General features: G+C 48.8%; 1 protein-coding gene across 2 annotated transcripts in view; it reads right to left on the minus strand.

Moving 5' to 3' along the window:
- Nucleotides 1–597: 597 nt before the first annotated feature.
- The window catches only part of hacd2 (3-hydroxyacyl-CoA dehydratase 2), a 46,139-nt gene continuing 25,569 nt past the window's right edge, over nucleotides 598–21,167 (minus strand). Inside the window, exons 6-8 of one of the 2 annotated variants that reach the window (XR_004412664.1) lie at nucleotides 20,824–21,002; nucleotides 18,478–19,127; nucleotides 598–651 (exon numbers count right to left, since the gene is read on the minus strand). Coding sequence is in view for 1 of the 2 variants with exons in the window: in XM_033024876.1 (XP_032880767.1) it covers nucleotides 19,045–19,127; nucleotides 20,824–21,002 (262 nt within the window). In the remaining variant the exon portion in view is untranslated. Of the gene's footprint in view, nucleotides 652–15,836; nucleotides 19,128–20,823; nucleotides 21,003–21,167 lie in introns of those variants that run through there. The other variant, XM_033024876.1, reaches the window with a different exon arrangement.

Raw genomic sequence — 21,167 nt, forward strand, 5'->3', positions numbered from 1 at the left:
GATAAGTCCTACGGCCATTTTAGGCCGCGCCGGGCGATGTACGGCCCCGCTCCAGGTCTAAAAGTCACAAAGTTGGAGCCCCCAGCGGGCGCTGGAATGTCCCGCGGCCATTAAAGTCGCGCCGGGCGATGTACGGCCCCGCTCCGGGTCGTTCCAACTCCGCGACACGGGCGGGAGAAGTCGCGTTGCGGGAGCTCCGGAAAGCGGTCTCCACCCGGACCCGCGAGCTCCCGATGTCACCGTCCACCGGACCTGCGGCTGCAGCTGGAGCTTCCGAAATCAGGGGTCGAGCCGCAGCAGCGAGTCACCACCGCTCCCCACGCTCCGAGGCCGGCCAGCCCCACGATGGTAAGTCCGCAGCTCCACAGGCTCCGTGACTGGAGCCCCCAGGTCGTCCCGGTTGGAGGCCGCTCCACGGTGCTAGGCCCCAACGACAATGGAGACCCGACAGGGAAAAGGTCGGGTCTCCCGTACAGGGAAGAGATTTTTTAAAGTTTCCCCCTCCCCCCCCCCGCCCCCCACATAAACACAGTTAAAAACAGTATTAAAAAACACAACTACATTTAACTAGACAAAAAAAAAAAAAGACGGACAGGGGATCGCTGGTCAATGTGGACACGGTGGGCCAAAGGGCCTGTTTCCACGCTGTATCTCGAAACTAAATTAAACTAAAAGATTCCTCAAGTCTTTCCAGATGCTCGTCTGACTGGCTACTAGCCAAGAACTCTCTGCAGAGGATGAGGATGTTACTTTATTTTCCCAGGAAAGCTGCAAAAAACATCTTTGATTCATTTTCTCTTCTCTGGGAAAGACTTGTTATGACGGAACACGGTCTATTTTAGTGTCCGGGGTTTGGTGATCTGCCCTGTATCCCATGCACCCCTTCACCCCCAACCTCCCTGCAATTTAAAACTAAGTTTCGTTTAGGGTAGACTGATACAAAATGCTGGAGTAACTCAGCGGGTGAGGCAGCATCTATGGAGAGAAGGAATGGGTGACGTTTCGGGTTCTCTCCATAGATGCTGCCTCACCCGCTGGGTTACTCCAGCATTTTGTGTCTACCTTCGTTTTTATCCAGCATCTGCAGTTCTTTCTCAAATAAGTTTAGTCTAGTTTAGTTTAGTTTAGATTAGTTTAGTTTAATTTAGTTTAGATAACAGGACAGAAACAGGCCCTTCGGCCCACCGTGTCCGTGCTGACCAGCGATCCCCTTTCGAAGCACACTAAAGGACCTGTCCCACTTGGGCCATTTTTCAGCAGACTGCCGGCAAATGTCAGGCTCGCAGCACTCGCCTGAAAAACAGGGAACTGGAACAGCGAGTGTCATGAGTGGAACACACACACACACGCACGCACGCACGCACGCACACACACACACACACACGCACGCACGCACGCACACATGCACGCACACACACGCACGCACACACGCACGCACGCACACACACGCACGCACGCACACACGCACACACACACACACACACACACGCACGCACACACACGCACGCACACATGCACGCACGCACACACACGCGCGCACACACACACACACACACACACACACACGCACACACACACACACACACACACACACACACACACACACACACACACATCGCAAAGGCGGGGGCCAGGGCAAGCGGGGGGGAGCGCTGTCTGAAATTCACACAGTGCAAAGCCAAGTTGATACAGACACACACCGCGATGAACAGGAAGGTTAAGACGGCTAGCACAGTGTACGGTAAGTCCTTTAAAAGAGCGGGGGGGGGGGGGGAGGGCGGGGCGGGGAGATGGAGGGAGAAGGGAGGAGAAAGGGGGAGAAGTGGGGGGAAGGAGTGGAGACACTTTAAGAAGCCAGACAACTTTTAATAAGCCAGAGATACACAGCTGTGAAGTTCGGCGGACATTTAACATTACGGTTATCCTTGGCTCTGAAAACTCGTGCTTACATTTTTTTTCCCCAGTGAGCCAATGAAAATGCCCGGTCAGCAAAGGCGATGAACTAAAACCACCTACAACTACCTCGACTACCCATAACTACATGGCGACCCCACTACCACTGCACCTACGACTACAGGCCTTTGCCTGTGTGTGAATGTGTGTGAATGTGTGTGAATGTGTGTGAGTGATTGGTGGTGGTCGGAGGGGCCGTAGGTGCAGATTGGCAGCCACGCTTCCATCAGTCTGCCCCAGGGCAGCTGTGGCTACAGAAGTAGCTTACCACCACCGAGTGTGACTGAGGAGTGAATGAATAATGCGATGTAAAGCGCCTTGAGTATTAGAAAGGCACTATATAAATCCGATCCATTATTATTATTATTACAGGATAATCGATTTTCTCCATGGAGACCAATTTTTGGTCGCAGAAAATGTTTCAACATGTTGAAAGATTTGCGGCGACCATACTGAGGCCACGACTAGTTCCCAGAATGCGGGAACTCCTCGCGACCACGAAGGAGACTCACCAGAGACCATCAGCGAACATGTGGCGACCATGTGGCGAGCGCAGAGTCTCCTGCATTCGCCTAAAAAGTCGCCTCAGTGGGACAGGCCCTTTACACTATACTACACACACTAGGGACAACTTACATTTTATACCAAGCCAATTAACCTACACACCTGTACGTCTTTGGAGTGTGGGAGGAAACCGAAGATCTCGGAGAAAACCCACGCAGGTCACGGGGAGAACGTACAAACTCCGTACAGACAGCGCCCGTAATCAGCGCCCGAACCCGGGTCTCCGGCGCTGTAAGGCAGCGACTCTAAGGCTGGGCCACACTGCCGTTCTTTCTCTCTCTTCCCAAATTCTGATCTTCTGTGCAGCAACACTGTTTCTCGCTCCACTGATGCTGCCTGACCTGCTGAGCATTTCATAAGTTCATCAGTCATAGGAGCAGAATTAGGCCATTCGGCCCATCAAGTCTACTCCGCCATTCAATCGTGGTTGATTTCCTTCTCAACCCCTTTCCTTCTCAACCCCATTCTCCTGCCTTCTCCCCGTAACCCCTGACACCCGTATTAATCAACTATCTGTCAATCTCCACCTTAAATACTGTATACCTGCTTTGGTAACTCACAACCAGTGAACCGATCCAGGTTCGATCCCGACTACGGGTGCTGTCTGTACGGTGTTTGCATTTTCTCCCTGTGATCACGTGGGTTTTCTACCGGTGCTCTGGTTTCCTCCCACACTCAAAAGACGTGTTTGTTTGTAAGTTAAATGGCTGTAAATTCTGCATATTGTCGCTAGTGTGTGTAGGATAGAACTAGTGTACAGCTGATTATTGGTCAGCATGGACTCAATGGGCCAAAGTGCCTGTTTCCACATGTATCTCTAAATTAAACACAACTAAAGTAAACTAAACTACTTTGCAGGGCGGCACTGTGGCGCAGTGGTAGAGTTAGAAACATAGACATAGAAAATAGGTGCAGGAGTAGGCCATTCGGCCCTTCGAGCCTGCACCGCCATTCAATATGATCATGGCTGATCATCCAATTCAGTATCCCGTACCTGCCTTCTCTCCATACCCCCTGATCCCTTTAGCCACAAGGGCCACATCTAACTCCCTCTTAAATATAGCCAATGAACTGGTCTCAACTACCTTCTGTGACAGAGAATTCCAGAGATTCACCACTCTCTGTGTGAAAAATGTTTTTCTCATCTCGGTCGAGTTGCTGCCTTACAGCGCTTGCAGCGTCGGAGACCCGGGTTCGATCCCTACAACAGGCGCTCTCTGTACGGAGTTTGTACGTTCTCCCCGTGACCTGTGTGGGTTTTCTCCGTGACCTTCGGTTTCCTCCCACACTCCAAAGACATATGTTGGTTGTAAAATTAATTCCATTTCTTTTTGTTGCTTATTACGGTTTCTACTGAGTACGATGTTTACAAACCTGTTGTGTAGCTCCAAGTACGAGCGTCATCGTTCCGCTTCGGGAAATATGACAATAAAACACTCTTTGACTCTTGTGGCATTGAATGGCAGAACTGGCCTGATGGGCTGAATGGCCTCCTCCTGTCTTACCATGATAATCCCCATTCGGAATTTTTTTTCATTTTCTCTATCTTTAAGCTTGCGTTTGCAAGTCATGCACTGATCTGCTGATTTCTCTTTGCTTTTATCAAAAAGGAGCTTTCTCTTAGAAATTATTGAAGTGAAATACCATAATTCTGTCTATTTGAGATCTCAATTAGGCTATCACATTGAATGGGTACATGATATTTTGTTTAGTTTAGCTTAGAGATACAGCGTGGAAACAGGCCCACCGTGTCTGCACCGACCAGCGATCCCCGCACACTAACACTATCCTACACACACAATCATATCCAACTAATTACCCTACAAATTTGTGCATCTTTGGAGTGTGGGAGGAAACCGGAGATCTCAGCGAAAACCCACGCAGTTCAGTTCAGTTTGGTTTATTGTCACGTGTACCGAGGTACAGTGAAAAGCTTTTGTTGCGTGCTATTCAGACAATACATGATTACAATCAAGCCATTTGCGGTGTACAGATACATGATAAGGGAATAATGTTTAGTGCGAGGTAAAGCCAGTAAAGTCCGATCAAGAGTAGTCTGAGGTTCACAATGAGATAGATAGTACATGCCACCCACAAATTATACATGATTCTAATCATGTATTGTCTTTCCGCTGACTGGATAGCACGCATCAAAAGCTGTACCTCGGTACACGTGACAATAAACTAAACTGAACTGAAGAGTCTCTTGTGTTCAAAAAGGAACTGCAGATGCTGGAATATCGAAGGTACACAAAATTGCTGGGGAAACTCAGCGGGTGCAGCAGCATCTATGGAGCGAAGGAAATAGGCGACGTTTCGGGCCGAAACCCTTCTTCAGACTGATGGGGGGTGGGGGGGGGAAGAAGGAAGGAAAAGGGGAGGAGGAGGAGGAGCCCGAGGGCGGGCGGATGGGAGGGTGGGAGTGTTAATGCCATCCGGACGCAAGGTCCCCAGACGGAATAGAATCGGGGACCTTGCGTCCGGATGGCATTAACATTGAATTCTCCCAATTTTGCTAGCCCTTGCTGTCTCCTCCCCTTCCTTAACCCTCTAGCTGTCTCCTCCCACCCTCCCATCCGCCCGCCCTCGGGCTCCTCCTGAGTCTCTTGCCCAGAATAGGGGAACCAAGAACCTGAGGACATAGGTTTAAGGTGAGGGGGGGGGGGGGGGGGAAGATTTAATAGGAACTTGAGGGGCAACATTTTCACACAGAGGGTGGTGGGTGTATGGAACAAGCTGCCGGAGCAGGTAGTTGAGGCAGGGACTATCACGATGTACACAAGAAACATTGAGACAGGTACACGGATAGGACAGGTTTAGAGCAGCATGGTGGCGAAGTGATAGAGCTACTGCCTCACAAGGCCAGAGACCCGGGTTCGATCCCGACTGTGGGTGCTGTCTGTGCGGAGTTTGTACGTTCTCCCCGTGACCTGCGTGGGTTTTCTCCGAGATCTTCGGTTTCCTCCCACACTCCAAAGACATGCAGGCTTGTAGGTTAATCGGCTTGGTATTAATGTATAAATGTAAAAATTGTCCCCATTGTGTGTCGGGTAGTGTTACTGTGCGGGGATCGCTGGTCGGCGCGGACTCGGTGGGCCGAAGGGTCTGTTTCCATGCTCTATATCTAAAAGTTAAAATTAAACTAGTGGAGCTGCCTGTGCATGAACCATATCGATCCATTCCTTGCATGTCAATAGACAATAGACAATAGACAATAGCTGCAGGAGTAGGCCATTCGGCCCTTCGAGCCAGCACCGCCATTCAATGTGATCATGGCTGATCATCCCCAATCAGTACCCCGTTCCTGCCTTCTCCCCACATCCCCTGACTCCGCTATCTTTAAGAGCCCTATCTAGCTCTCTCTTGAAAGCATCCAGAGAACCGGCCTCCACCTGCCCTCCGAGGCAGAGAATCCACAACTCACAACTCTCTGTGAGAAAAAGTGTTTCCTCGTCTACGTTCTAAATGGCTTACCCCTTATTCTTAAACTGTGGCCCCTGGTTCTGCCCACGTGCCTCACTGAAAGCCTCTTTATTGCCCCTTTCCTATCTGCTTCACCCACCACCCCTGCCAGTGAGTTCCAGACACTAATCATAGCCCTTTCACTATTCGAATGGTTTCAATGACACCCCCCCCCTCATCCTTCTGAACTACAGCGAGTACATGCCCAGTGCCGTCAAACGCTCCTCATCAAACGCTCATGAAACGATTCTTGTGCATCTCCTCTGTAACCCTCACCCACCCCGACATATCTTCGACCCAAAACTACTCACAATATTCCACATGTGGTCCAACCTGCGTCTATAAACCCTCAGTATTACATCCTGCCTTTTATATTCTAGTCCTCTCAAAATTGTATTTACCTTTCTTATTACCTGCAAATGAACACCTCCGCTCAGTCCGCCTAAACCTACCTGATCTCCCGGTTGCTGAACACTTCAACTCCCCCTCCCATTCCCACACTGACCTTTCTGGCCTGGGCCTCCTCCATTGTCAGAGTGAGGCCCAGCGCAAATTGGAGGAACGGCACCTCATATTTCGTTTTGGGCAGCTCACACCCCAGCGGTATGAATGTTGACTTCAAGTAACACTTGCTTTCCCTCTCGCTCCATCCCTCCCCCTTCCCAGTTCTCCCACCAGTCTGACTCTCCCCACTTACATGTTATCTCTATTAGCCTGATTGTCACTCTTCCCTGAGCTAACAATGATCTATTCTACTTTATCATTGACCCCCCCGTCTCTTTTGATGTCTCGTTTTCACACCTTATCCTTCCTCATCTCTGTGTTTCCCTCTCCCCTGACTCTCAGTCTGAAGAAGAGTCTCGACACAAAATGTCACCCATTCCTTCTGTCCAGAGATGCCTGTCCCGCTGAGTTACTCCAGCATTTTGTGTCATAGAAACATAAAAACATAGGTGCAGGAGTAGACCATTCGGCCCTTTGAGCCAGCACCACCATTCAATATGATCATGGCAGATCATCTAAAAAAATCAGTACCCTGTTCCTGCTTTTCCCCCCATATCCCTTGATTCCTTTAGCCCTAAGAGCTACATCTAATGGGGCTGACCCACTGTACGAGCTAATTCAAGAGTTCTCCCGAGTTTCCCCTGATTCGAACTCGGAGAATTACGGTAATGGCCGCTCGTATGTACTCGGGGCTCTCGTGGACATTTTTCAACATGTTGAAAAATATTCACGATTCTTCACGAGCTTACCGTGTTTCCCGAGTACCCGCCGTTAGCGTTACGAGCCGCTAAGAGACGTCCTGAGCTCCGACGTACCCGCTCGGTACATTCTACGTGCTTACCACGAGTTTGATTTTTTTTTAAACACGGGAGAGCTCTTGAATTACCTCGTACAGTGGGACAGGGCCTTAACTCTCTCTTGAAAACATCCAGTGAATTGGCCTCCTCTGCCTTCTGTGGCAGAGAATTCCACAGATTCACAACTCTGTGGGTGAAGAAGTTTCTCCTCATCTCACTCCTAAGTGGCCGACCCCTTATTCTTAAACTGTGACCCCTGGTTCTGGACTCTATCTTTGGTTTAAACCAGCACACGCAGTTCCTCCAAACACAAAAAAGGAATTATGTTTCATACAAGATCAAGTCCAGTAAAGTCCGATTAAAGATAGCCCAATGGGTCTCCAATGAGATAGATGGGAGGTTAGGACCGCTCGCTAATTGGTGAGAGTGCAGTTCAGTTGCCCGATAACAGCTGGGAAGAAAATGTTCCTGATTCTGGATGGAAAATGCTTGGGAACCAGCTACATTCCTTGTTTGCTCAGCAGTGACTGACTCTATGGAAACCATAACCCTGCCTCGGGCCATATCCCAGTTGCTGAGAGAGAGTTGCACAGGGCTGTGCTTCTGTTCATTGTAGAGAGTGCGTGCACTCCCTTCCACAAAGAACTCAGCACACATCAGCTTTCCCCCAGATCCTCTTGGCAGCTCCAAAGCTGGGCATGGAGTAGCCCCTGAAGGTCATAAGGGATGGGAATGGAATTAGGCCATTCGGCCCCTCGAGTCTACGCCGCCATTCAATCATGGCTGATCTATCTCTCCCTCCTAACCCCATTCTCCTGCCTTCTCCCCATGACCTCTGACACCCGTACTAATCAAGAATATTTCTCTGCTTTAAAAATATCCACTGACTTGTCCTCCACAGCCTATCGTTTTTCTCCACAGATGCTGCCTAACCCACTTAGTAACCCCAACACTTTGTGTCTTTTTCTTTGTAAACCAGCATCTGCACTTCATAAGATCATAAGTGATAGGAGCAGATTTAGACCATTCGTCCCCTCGAGTCTACGCCGCCATTCAATCATGGCTGATCTATCTTTCCCTCCTAACTCCATTCTCCTGCCTTCTCCTCATAACCCCTGACACCCGTTCTAATCAAGAATCTATCTATCTGTGCCTTAAAATATCCACTGACTTGGCCTCCGCAGCCTTCGGTGGCAAAGAATTCCACAGATTCACCACCCTCTGACTAAAGAAATTCTTCCTCATCTCCTTCCTAAAAAACGTCCTTTAATTCTGAGTCTATGACCTCTAGTCCTAGACTCTCCCACTAGTGGAAACATCCTCTCCACATCCACTCTATCCAAGCCTTTCACTATTCGGTAAGTTTCAATGAGGTCCCCTCTTATTCTTCTAAACTCCAGCGAGTACAGGCTCATTGCCGACTAGTCCTCATCACAGGTTAACCCACTCATTCCTGGGATAGGTAGACAAAATTGCTGGAGGAACTCAGCGGGTGAGGCCGCATCTATGGAGCGAAGGAAATAGGCGACGTTCCGGGTTGAGACCCTTCTTCAGACTCGACCCGAAACGTCGCCTATTTCCTTCGCTCCATAGATGCTGACTCACCCGCTGAGATCCTCCAGCATTTTTGTCTACCTTCGATTTTCCAGCATCTGCAGTTCCTTTTCAAACATTCCAGGGATAAGTAGGTTAGTAGGCAAGAAGGAAGATCTTCATTTATTTAGCACCGTTCATGTTCCTCTCAAGGCTCCCAAGAGGATTTGCGGTGAGTTACGCTAATAATTTGATCCAAACTCACAACCTCTATCACCAAGGACATGGGGAGCTGACATGGGGTGACATTGCCACCTGCAGGTCACTGCCTACATTACAGCCCGGGAAGGACACCATGATTCAATGTCTTTAGAGATGCAGCGTGGAAACAGGCCCTTCGGCCAACACTAGGGTCGCCAACTTTCTCACTCCCAAATAAGGGACAAAAGGTCAAAATACGGGACAAATTCCCGACGACAATTCGTTGACCGTACTCGGCCGTGGCTGGGTGAATGATGAGTTGGCCCGGGTGCTGGACTGCACACAAAGCCCAGCCGGCGGGCCAGCTGAGGAGTTTTGGCCCGGGGGCCGCGTGCAAAGTCCGGCGCCCCACCCAACTCATGGCCCGATGATCGGCCGTGAGAAGGAGGGGTGGTGGCGGTGGTGTCGGCGGTAAGCGAAGGTCCGAAGGTCGGACAGCTGTCCGGGCTGCCGACTGACGGGGTCACGGGCGAGGCGCTGCTGCTGCTGCACTCCATGGGCTGCACTACGTCAGGACGGGTGAGGCGGGGCCCGGACGCGGCGCTCCGACCCGACAGTCCCCTCGACCCGAGTAGTAGCAGTCAAATATGGGACAAGGGCGGAAAACGACTTAGCCCAATATACGGGATGTCCCGGCTAATACGGGACAGTTGGCAACCCTAGCCAACACCTTCTCCTCACCGACCAGCGATCACCCCGTACACTAGCACCATCCTACACACCTGTGACAATTTACAATTTTACAGAGTCCAATTAACCTACAAACCTGCGATAGACACAAAGTGCTGGAGTAACTCAGCGGGTCAGGCAGCATCTCTGGAGAAAAGGAAGAGGTGACATTTCGGGTCGAGGACTGAAGAAGGGCATCGACCCGAAACGTCACCAATTCCCTTTCTCCAGAGATGCCGCCTGACCTGCTGAGTTGCTCCAGCATTTTGTGTCTATCTTCAGTATAAACCCAGCATCTGCAGTTCCGTCCCACACGTTTAAACTACAAACTTGTATGTCTTTGGGGTGTGGGAGGAAACTGAAGCACCCAGAGAAAACCCACGCAGTCACAGGGAGAACTCCATACAGACAGCTCCCGTAGTCAGGTTCGAACCCAGGTCCCTGGTGCTGAAAGGCAGCAACTCTACCGCTGCGCCACCGTGCCTCAGTGAACCACCATGGTCCTTTATTATCACATGTACAGAGGTACGGTGAAATTATTTTTTTCAGTTCGGTAAAGTTTTACTCGACATAAGCACAGTCCTCGATTAAGTACAAAGTGTATAGAAATCGCCCACTGAAACCCGTGTTCAATCCCGACTACGGGTGCTGTCCGTAGGTAGTTTGTACATTCTCCCCGTGACCTGCGTGGGTTTTCTCCAAGATCTTCGGTTTCCTCCCGCACTCCAAAGACGTACAGGTTTGTAGGCTAATTGGCTTGTTAAATGTAAAAATTATCCCCAGTGGGTGTAGGATAGTGTTAATGTGCGGGGATCGCCCTTCGGCACGGGCCCGGTGGCGCTATATCTCTAAAACTAAAAAAAAAAACAGTTTGTCAGGTTTTGCCGCCATTTTGCAAAGTCCGATTTGTTACAAGTGCAGTTGGCCATAAAGGTCGGTTGTCCTGGCGATGTTGCAGGGTCAGCCTGGCCAAGCGATGTTTCTGGTGTCCTCCATCGCACCATGTCCCGCAATACCGTGTCCGGCCCGCACGCCCTGTCTCCTGGATCCAGGCGAGCCCCAGGCTGCCGTAGGGTGACACTTTTTGCGGGCTGGAAGAGTCTGTGTACCACGTGTATATGTAGTGTGTGAGGCTGCAGCCCACGTTCCATAATCTAAAGGGGCTTCTCCTTGCCTTCTGGCTGCACTTCTCACCCTCCATCCTCATCTTTGGACACCCCATGCATAGGGGAGAGGGCAGGGCCGAGGATGTCCTGGTTGGGTTGCTCCTGGGCCTGGCCAAGCTGGCTATCCGCGAGTCACGGCGCCAGGCCGAAGAGGGCTCTGCCCGAGATGGCATCCCACCACATTTCCGGGGTTACGTCCGTGCCCGGGTGGTACTAGAGAGGGACTACGCGCTGTCCACGGGCTCCCTGGGGGATTTCCGGGACCGCTGGGCGCCGCGGGGGTGAAACGCATCCTTAATAAGGATGGGAAAATCGTTGTTTAAGAGTGGTTAGTTTAGTTTAGTTTGGAGATACGGCACGGAAACAGGCCCTTCGGCCCACTGAGTCCGCGCCCACCAGCGATCGCCGCACACTAACACTATCCTAAACACGCTAGGGACAATTTACATTTACACCAGGCCAATTAACCGACAAACCTGTACGTCTTTGGATTGTGGGAGGAATCTGAAGATACATAGATACAGAGACAATAGGTGCAGGAGTAGGCCATTCAACCCTTCGAGCCAGCACCGCTATTCAATGTGATCATGGCTGATCATCCACAATCAGTACCCCGTTCCTGCCTTCTCCCCATACCCCCTGAGTCCGCTAGCCCTAAGAGCTCTATCTAACTATCTTTTGAATGCATCCAGTGAATCGGCCTCCACTGCCTTCTGAGGAAGAGAATTCCACAAATTCACACCTCTGTGAGAAAAGTTTTTCCTCATCTCAGTTCTAAATGGCCTACTCCTTATTCCTAAACTGTGGCCCCTGGTTCTGAACTCCCCCAACATCAGGAACATGTTTCCTGCATCCAATCCCTTAATAGTTTTATATGTTTCTATAAGATATCCTCTCATCCTTCTGAATTCCAGTCAATACAAGCCCAGTCGCTCCATTCTTTCATCATATGACAGTCCCGCCATCCCGGGAATTAACCTGGTGAACCTACGCTGCACTCCCTCAATAGCAAGAATGTCCTTCCTCAAATTAGGAGACCAAAACTGCACACAATACTCCAGGTGTTGTCTCGCCAGGGCCTTGTACAACTGCAGAAGGACCTCTTTACTCCTATACTTAACTCCTCTTGCTATGAAGGCCAACATGCCATTAGCTTTCTTCACTGCATGTTGTACCTGTGTGCTTACTTTCAGTGACTATTGTACGAGGAACCCCAGTTCTCGTTGTACCTCCCCTTTCCCTAACCTGACACCATTCAGATAATTCAGTCTGAAGAAGGGTTTCGGCCCGAAATGTCACCTATTTCCTTCGCCCCATAGTTGCTGCTGCACCCGCTGAGTTTCTCCAGCATTTTTGTCTACCTTCGATCTTCCAGCATCTGCAGTTCCTTCTTGAACACCATTCAGATAATAATCTGCCTTCCCGTTGTTGCCTCCAAAGTGGATAACGTCACATTTATCCACATTATACTGCATCTGCCCACTCACCCAACCTGTCCAAGTCACTCTGCGTGCTCATAGCATCCTCCTCACAGTTCACGCTGTCAAGATCTCTGAGAAAACCCACGCGGTCACGGGGAGAACGTAAAACTCCGTACAGACAGCACCCGTAGTCGGGATCGAACCCGTTCCTCCATCACTGCAAGCGCTGTAAGGCAGCAACTCTATGCTGTGCCACCGTGACCGCCTTAAATTTAACATTTAAGAATATTTGTTTAGATAATTGGGCGATTTTGTATTATGGTGGTGGGTTTGTTTAAAACAAGTGGATGCTGCCGTGCGTCCTCCTCTCCTCATCCTCCCTCTGCTCCTCTCACTCTCCTCTCCTCTCCTCCTCCTCCTCTTCCTCTCCGTCTCCTCTCCTCTCCTCTCCAAGAATTGTAAAGGTCTTGGACACGCTAGAGGCAGGAAACATGTTCCCGATGTTGGGGAAGGGTCCAGAACCAGGGGCCACAGTTTAAGAATAAGGGGGTAAGGCCATTTAGAACGGGGATGAGAAAAACACTTTTTCTCACAGAGAGTTGGTGAGTCTGGTGGAATTCTGCTGTGGGTGGTGGAAAGGCTGGGTTCTCTTCTTGATGTTTCAAGAGAGTGCTAGATAGGGCTCTTAAAGATAGCGTGAGTCTGGGGATATGGGGAGAAAGCAGGAACGGGGTACTGATTGTGGATGATCAGCCATGATCAAATTGAATGGAGGTGCTGGCTCGAAGGGCCGAATGGCCTACTCCTGCACCAATTGTCTCTCCTCTCCTCACCTCTTTTCTAAAATAGCGCCCTTTAATTCTGAGGCTGCATCCTCTCCACATCCACTCTATCCAAGCCTTCCACTATTCTGTACGTTTCAATGAGGTCCCCCCTCATTCTTCTAAACTCCAGCGAGTACAGGCCCAGTTAACCTACTCATTCCTGGGATCATTCTTGTAAACCTCCTCTTCTTCTTCTTACGTATGTCGTGCAGTCTAAAGTTGTAGGACAACTTGTTCTATTTGATCTTATTTTGATTGAGCACGCCAGGTTGATTGCATTCGTCGAAACAGGGCGGACCACGTGAAGGTTGCAATCTCCCGCCCCAACCCGCCTCTGAGCCCTCTCCAGAGCCAGCACATTTTTCCTCAGATATGGGGCCAATTTGCTCACCGTACTCCAAATGCAGCCTGACCAGCACCTTATAGAGCCTCAGCATTACATCTCTGCTGTGCCTTGTTGATGGTGGAAAGATTTTGCATGGTATGGGTCCCTTGTGGAGTACCATGGTATGGGCCCCTTGTGGAGTACCATGGTATGGGTCCCTTGTGGAGTACCATGGTATGGGCCCCTTGTGGAGTACCATGGTATGGGTCCCTTGTGGAGTACCATGGTATGGGTCCCTTGTGGAGTACCATGTTATGGGCCCCTTGTGGAGTACCATGGTATGGGCCCCTTGTGGAGTACCATGGTATGGGTCCCTTGTGGAGTACCATGGTATGGGTCCCTTGTGGAGAACCATGGTATGGGTCTCTTGTGGAGTACCATGTTATGGGCCCCTTGTGGAGTACCATGGTATGGGCCCCTTGTGGAGTACCAAGTTATGGGCCCCTTGTGGAGTACCATGGTATGGGTCCCTTGTGGAGTACCTCTGACCTGTGCAGCATGGTCATGGCTGGGCTGGTTCATTTTAGTTAATGGTGAGCCCAGCTTTCTGGAGAATTTCAGACGTCCTGATTCCTAAACTCTTTCTTCATAACAAGATCTCCACCATTTTATGAGATTGGTCTTACATATATCCTTGCACGTTGTGCACTGTGCAAGCAAGGTCAAACACTAGATTTGCAAGCTATTTAGTCACACAGAATGGAAAGACCTTTCGTCCCGATGCCCCATCTATACTAGTTCCACCTGCCCACATTTGGCCCATATTCCTCTAAATCTTTCCTATCCAGATACCTATCCAAATGCCTTGTAAGTGTCCACGAGTAGTTGCTCTACTCAACAGCCAAAATTCTGTTGCCTCCCTTTGATCTGGTATTTTGTTGGTTCACATGCTTGATCAATGGTGTTTTATCATTAATGTTCAGTGTTTTGTGAGTCATTCGTAATTGTCACTGTATGTCATGTTGTTACTTGTGGGCGGAGTACCAAGGCAAATTCCTTGTATGTGAATACCTGGCCAATAAACTTACTTACTTAAGTGTTGTTATAGTACCTGCCTCAACAACGTCCTCTGGCAGCTCGTTCCATATACCCACCACTATGTGTGGAAAAGTTGCTGCTCAGGCTCCTCTCACTTACACCTATGTCCACACTGTCACTCAGCATGGAAACAGGCCATTCAGCCAAATGTGCCCACACCATTAGTCTGCAGAAGGGTTTCGACCCAAAACATCGCCATTCCTTCTCTTCAGAGATGCTGCCTCACCCGCTGAGTTACTCCAGCATTTTGTGTCTACTTGCCTACGCCAACCAAGATGCCCCATCTACACTAGCCCCACCTTTGGACCATATTCCTATAAACCCCTTCCTATCCACGTACCTGTCCAAGCATAGAAAACGTAGGAAAAAAACCAAATAAATCAGGTGCAGGAGGCCATTCGGCCCTTCGAGCCTGCACCGCCATTCAATATGATCATGGCTGATCATCCAACTCAGTATCCTGTACCTGCCTTCTCTCCATACCCCCTGATCCCTTTAGCCACATCTAACTCCCTCTTAAATATAGCCAATGAACTGGCCATCTTTTACATGTTGTTATAGTACAAATGTAATAGTAATGGTGCATTAATCAGTGGCGATTAGCAGAATCATTGACCCTGGTCAGCAGTGTGTTGCAGGTCTCATCGCAGCCAAGATGTCTTCACTCCTCACAATAAAAGCACCACTGCTTCCGTGACAGAAGCAAGGACCAACACCATTCCAAAGATGAGCCGGATTGTAGGATAATTGGCTTTGGCAAAAGATAGTAAATAATCCCGAGTGTGTAGGATAGTGTTAGTGTACGGGCTGATCGGTGGTTGGCGCAGACCCGGTGGGCCAAAGGGCCTGTTTCTGAGCTGTATCTCTAACCAGCAGAATATTTTTGCTTATATTTCATTTGTTTTCTATGTCTCTACATCGCCATCTCTCGTTTCCCTTTCCCGACTCGCAGCCTGAAGGGTCTTGACCCGAAAAAAGACCTATTCGTTTTCTCCAGCGATGCTGCCTGACCCTGAGTTACTCCAGCTTTGTGTGTCTATCTTCGGTTTAAACCGGCATCTGCAGTTCTTTCCTACACATGCAGACAATTGAGTCGGAAGGGTCTCGACCCAAAACGTTGCTTATTTCTTCTCTCCGGAGATGCTGGATGTTCCGCTGTGTTACTCCAGCATTTTGTATGTATATCTTCGGTGTAAAACCAGCATCTGCAGTTCCTTACTACACAGCAGACAATTCACACATTGGTTCCAGAGCAGTCATAAGATGCGAACAGGTTTATCAATGAACTCAGGTTGATTACACTCTTACACGTCAAAGTAAATCTCTCATGTCACCTAAACAATATTGTCATTTCCCTCGTTGGTGCGATCGAGCTGTGCACAAATTTGCTGACATTCCTCACATTATTACACAATGTACTTAAAAACTTACTTCATTTCCCTTGAAAAAGTAAATGTGTTATATGTGTGACCGTTTTCTTAAATTTTGGAGACACAAGAAACTGCAGATGCCGGATTCTTGAGCGAAAGTACTAAGTGCCCGGAGGCATTCAGTATCGAGACAAAACACTTACATTGAAGGCTACGGACTAAGTGCGAGCAAATGGGATTAGTAGAGATGGGTACAAAAAGCTGGAGTAATTGTAGACCATTCAGATCGAGACCCTTCTTCAGTCTACGGGCTGACCTGAAATGCTGCCTATTCCTTTTCTCCAGAGATGCTGCCTGACCCGCTGAGTTATTCCAGCAGTTTTTTGTGTCTATCTATTGTAGATGGGTCGGTGTGGGCAAGTTGGGACGAAGAAAGCGTTTCCACTCTGCATAACTCCATGACTCTTCACCTACCAGACAGCATCGATGGAACCCACCACTGAATGACATTGGTAAACGACCCAACTCCAAAATGGCCTGACCATGATGTACGACTCCTTTACCGCGCCACGCAGTCTTTATTCAACCGGAAGGATTCAGATGCCACGTCTTGCCCCTTTAATAACAGCCCGTGACCTTGTTTGCTATTTCACCAGTTTATTAAACATGGACTGGAGCACCTTTGACCGGATCTGTGCCTGAGTGAGCTTGCTCGAGAGCACCTCCTTCAGAGCTCAGGATCTAGTCTACACTTTAACAAGACCGTTGGATGAAGTTAAAGCAACAAAGTCTTGCTCCCGGTGGATCGGCATCCATGGATTTTTGCCACTGTTTTACAGAACATGCACTTTCAACAGGGAACCTTACGTTACGGAGATAAAACGAGTATCAATGACAAGCATGCTCATTTCCCAGACGATTAACAAATTGGTCGACAACTAACAAGTCACGGAAACCTTGTCAGTTCCTTCCCATCCCCCCCCGCCCCTCGCATCTGCAAAGATATACTTGCAAAAAACCTCATTAGAAATGCTCCCATGCAAAAAAGTGCAAATTTTGGAACGCTTAAGAGTTTAAATATCCTTAATTACAAAAAGCAATCCCTAAATATACAAAAGAACTGAGTCTGTGCAGCATTGGCTGAAACGAGCCTTGCCTTTAGTTAAAAGTTTTAGTTAACAGGTTAGAGCCCACAAGGTATTTTTTTTTAAGAGGAACAACTAGAGAGGATTTATCAGTGCAGTTTGATTGTAAACGGAGTAGTTAAGGTTTGGGTTGGTCAAAGTTGTTGGAAATTCCTCCACTAAGTCTGGTTCCTCTAAACTGGTCGCATTTTGCTGTGAATCTTCATCGGTGACATCAAAATAGGAAGGGGGAAAAAACGGGAACCGGATTTACAAAATATAGTTCTTGCTGGGAGATGGGAAAAGGCGGAAGTAATGCTTTGTTTGTAGATTAAAAAAAGGTGTGGGTATGCACATCGTGCCTTGCTGTTGGTGTCTATGGTAAATAATCGTCATGCAAACTGCTTAAGAACCTGACTGACAAATGTAATTACATTTTAGTTTGGTTTTAAACATTAATCTTTTTTTTAAATTAATTATTAATCATCTTATTTTATTTTTACATTTATTTAATTTATTCATCTTTTTGTATTATTAAAAATTCAAAAGAAGTGAAAATCGGATTTTAAATAACTTTTTAAGAGGTGCCGGTTCATTGACAAAAAAGAGCGCTGGGCAGAAGAGAAAATAAAACAGGTGACTTATAATGGAGATTCTGAACTTTTCTCCAATAAAGGTTGGTCAATACAAACTGTGGGCGGCCTCGGGTCGCCCATCTTTCCGGTTTGCTCGGAGGTCCCCAGGAATTAAATCATTAGGAGAACGTCAATGGAGTTATCTAATGGGGGCTTTAGAACATCTTTTTTTAATATGTATTGAACACCAGTTGTTACTAAAAAAAAAATGTGTAGCCCAGAGCATCCATTGGGGATTGAAGGGCCTGGATGCTTTTTGATCGGCGGGGGAAGATGCTGTGGACGAGGGAGCAGGAAAAGGGGGGGGGTCAAATGGCAACTTCAGGGTGGCGTCCAACTTGAATTGGCAACTCAAGCAGGCTGGGGTCAACCATCGGCAACGGTTGACTTCGCCATTCAACTGTGCAAAACCATGAAGGGAGATCAACCAGGCAGTCATTGCGGTTACTTCGTTTCACTTCAAGACGAGGAATAGATCGTGTAGATGCACAGAGTCTCTGGCTCAGAGTAGGTGGATCGAGGACCAGAGGACATAGGTTTAAGGTGAAGGGGAAAAGATTGAATAAGAATCTGAGGGGTGACTTTTCCCCCCCACACAAAGGGTGGTGGGTGTACGGAACAAGCTGCCTAGTTGAGGCATCGTTTAACAAACAGTTAGACAGGTACATGGATAGGACAGGTTTGGAGGGATATTAGCCAAACACGGGCAGGTGGGACGAGTGTAGCTGGGACATGTTGGCCGTGTGGGCAAGTTGGGGCTGTTTCCACTACGACTATGTTTTAAGGACATCTCCCTTACCCATCTCCCTCATCCCTGGGACTTCTGCCACCAAGGGGAGGTGTACTGGAGCAAGCGACGGCCTCTTCCACAGCAGTACCATCCAGTCAAAAGGTTCTGAGCTCTTGTCACCCAGATTTCCATTTGCAACCCAATGAGATTCACCGGCTGAGGCTCTGGGAATGGAGAAGATCTGCCCGACAGAACTGGGAAGAGATGCTATTGAAAAGGGTGACGCACGGAACTCGAAACTCTGGTAGACGTCGCTCCCCCTGGACACCTCATGACAACGATTACAAGCAGATTACTAGAAGTTCTATCCCCCACCTCGACCCCCATGGAAGCCAACAGGAGAAGACTACAATCTAAATTCATGCAACTAGTGCAACGAACACAGCACCTTTACGTCAGACATCGGTCACAAAGTGGGCGCGCGGGGAAACGGCGTCGGGCGAGTTTATCAGACAAGTGGCGCGATCATCCCGTGGAGTCGGGGACCGTCAGGATTTGAGGTAAAAGCCCTTCTGCTGACGCCTGTTCCCCCCAGAAGGTGGCGTGGGCTACTCGATCTTCTTGCTCTGTTCCGCCGTGCCCAGGACCTTCCTCCGCTGGCGAAGCATGTGGAAATAGAGCTGGGGAAAAACTGAATCACAAAGAATGAGTTGGCAGAGGAAGGGCGGAGAACACACTTCCACTTTAAGTTTCTTAAAAATACTCGTGCCAGGGCAGTATTTTTAACGTTTCCGCTCCGTGGACATTCCGCATTCGACACACAAAATCCATTAACGCGAGACTAACCAAAAATTTAACGCCGATTTTAAAAATCGCCTGATATTGGGAACAAAAAGCTCACTCGGCAACTGAACCATCCTATCACCAATTGGGGAGCGGTCCTGAGCTACCCTCCACCTCATTGGGGACCCTCGGACTATCTTCAATCGGACTTTATCTTGCACTAAACAGTGTCTGTACACCGTGGACGGGTTGATTGTAATCGTGTAGTCTTTCCGCTGACTGGATAGCACGCAACGGTACACGTGACAATAAACTAAACTAAACAAAAAAATTGCAGATGCTGGAAATCTGAAAGACAAATTGCACATGCAGGAAGCACTGCCGATCACTCGGTGTTGAAGGGGAGAGAAACGGTCGATGTTTCAAGTCAAAGAGCCTTTCATCAGAATGGGAAAAGCGGGAAAGTATCCGTGTTTAAAGCTGCAGGGGGCAGGATGGGCGCGAGAACCATGGGAATGTTCGTGATAGGACGCGGACCAAATTTATCACAGTGACAATCACTTTTTTTTTTAAAAACAGACGGTGGAGACATAAGAGCAAAAGGCGTGATACTGAAAGTCACACTTGTGGAGAAAGATGGTTATCCGAAGACGGTGACAGACCAACCAGAAACGTCACCCATCCATGTTCTCCAGAGATGTTGTCTGACTTACTGAGTTATCCCAGCACTTTGTTTTGTTAGGTTTGGAGATACAGCATGGAAACAGGCCCTTCAGCCCACCGAGTCCATGCTGACCATTGATCAACTGGACACTAGTTCTAAGTTATCCCACTTTCCCATCCTACACAATTTACGGAAGCCAATCAACCTACCAAACCGCACGTCTTTGGAATGTGGGAGAAAACCGCTGTCACAGGGAGAGCGTGCAAACTACGTACAGATAAAACCCGTGATCAGGATTGAACCCGGGACTGGTAATGGGTTGTTGCTCTCTAGTTGTTGGTAGGACGGTTCAGTTGCCTCTTAGCAGCCCTGAATCTGGAGATGTGTATTGTCACAGTTTTTTTGACTGGATAGCACGCAACAAAAGCTTTTCACTGTACCTCAGTACACGTGACAATAAACTGAACTCTCCTGTACCTCTTGCCTGATGGTAGAGGGAAGAAGAGGGAGTAGCTAGGCTGAGACTGGTCCTTCATTTAAGAATTAGGAGTAAGCCATTTAGAACGGAGTCGAGGAAACACTTTTTCTCACAGATAGTGGTGAGTCTGTGGAATTCTCTGCCTCAGAGGGCGGTGGAGGCCGGTTCTCTGGATGCTTTCAAGAGAGAGCTAGATAGGGCTCTTAAAAATAGCGGAGTCAGGGGATATGGGGGAGAAGGCAGGAACAGGGTACTGATTGGGGATGATCACATTGAATGGCGGCGCTGGCTCGAAGGGCCAAATGGCCTACTCCTACATCTATTGTCTATTATGCTGGTGGCCCTGCCAAGGCAGCATGAGATGTATGGAGTCAATGGAAGGGAGGCTGGTTTGTGAGTGTGATGGTCTGGTGTGTAAACTTGCACTCTGCATTCCCCAGAGGAGGAGACACATTCACTTACGTGGAATGTAGGATATCATGACCATGATCAGGACAGTGTAGTAGTCAAAGGAGACGTTGTACTTGTTCGGCAGGGTGACAGAGTACAAGCCCATCCTCCGCACATGTGGAAGAGCGGCATATATCGTCAGCAGCTCCCCTGTCACTCCCATTGGGTAGAGACCGATGAACAGCGAGTACCTGAAACAGGAAGGAGCGAGATAGCATCCAATTAAAAATCTTAAACTGCAACGTTTATCAACTCAATCCCACAACCGGCATCCCATTCCCAGGTGAGACACAAAATGCTGGAGTAACTCAGCGGGCCAGACTATCTCTGGAGAAAAGGAATAGGTGATGTTTCTG

This window comes from Amblyraja radiata, chromosome 7 (genome assembly GCF_010909765.2).
Source record: "Amblyraja radiata isolate CabotCenter1 chromosome 7, sAmbRad1.1.pri, whole genome shotgun sequence".
Taxonomy (NCBI): Eukaryota; Metazoa; Chordata; class Chondrichthyes; order Rajiformes; family Rajidae; genus Amblyraja; species Amblyraja radiata.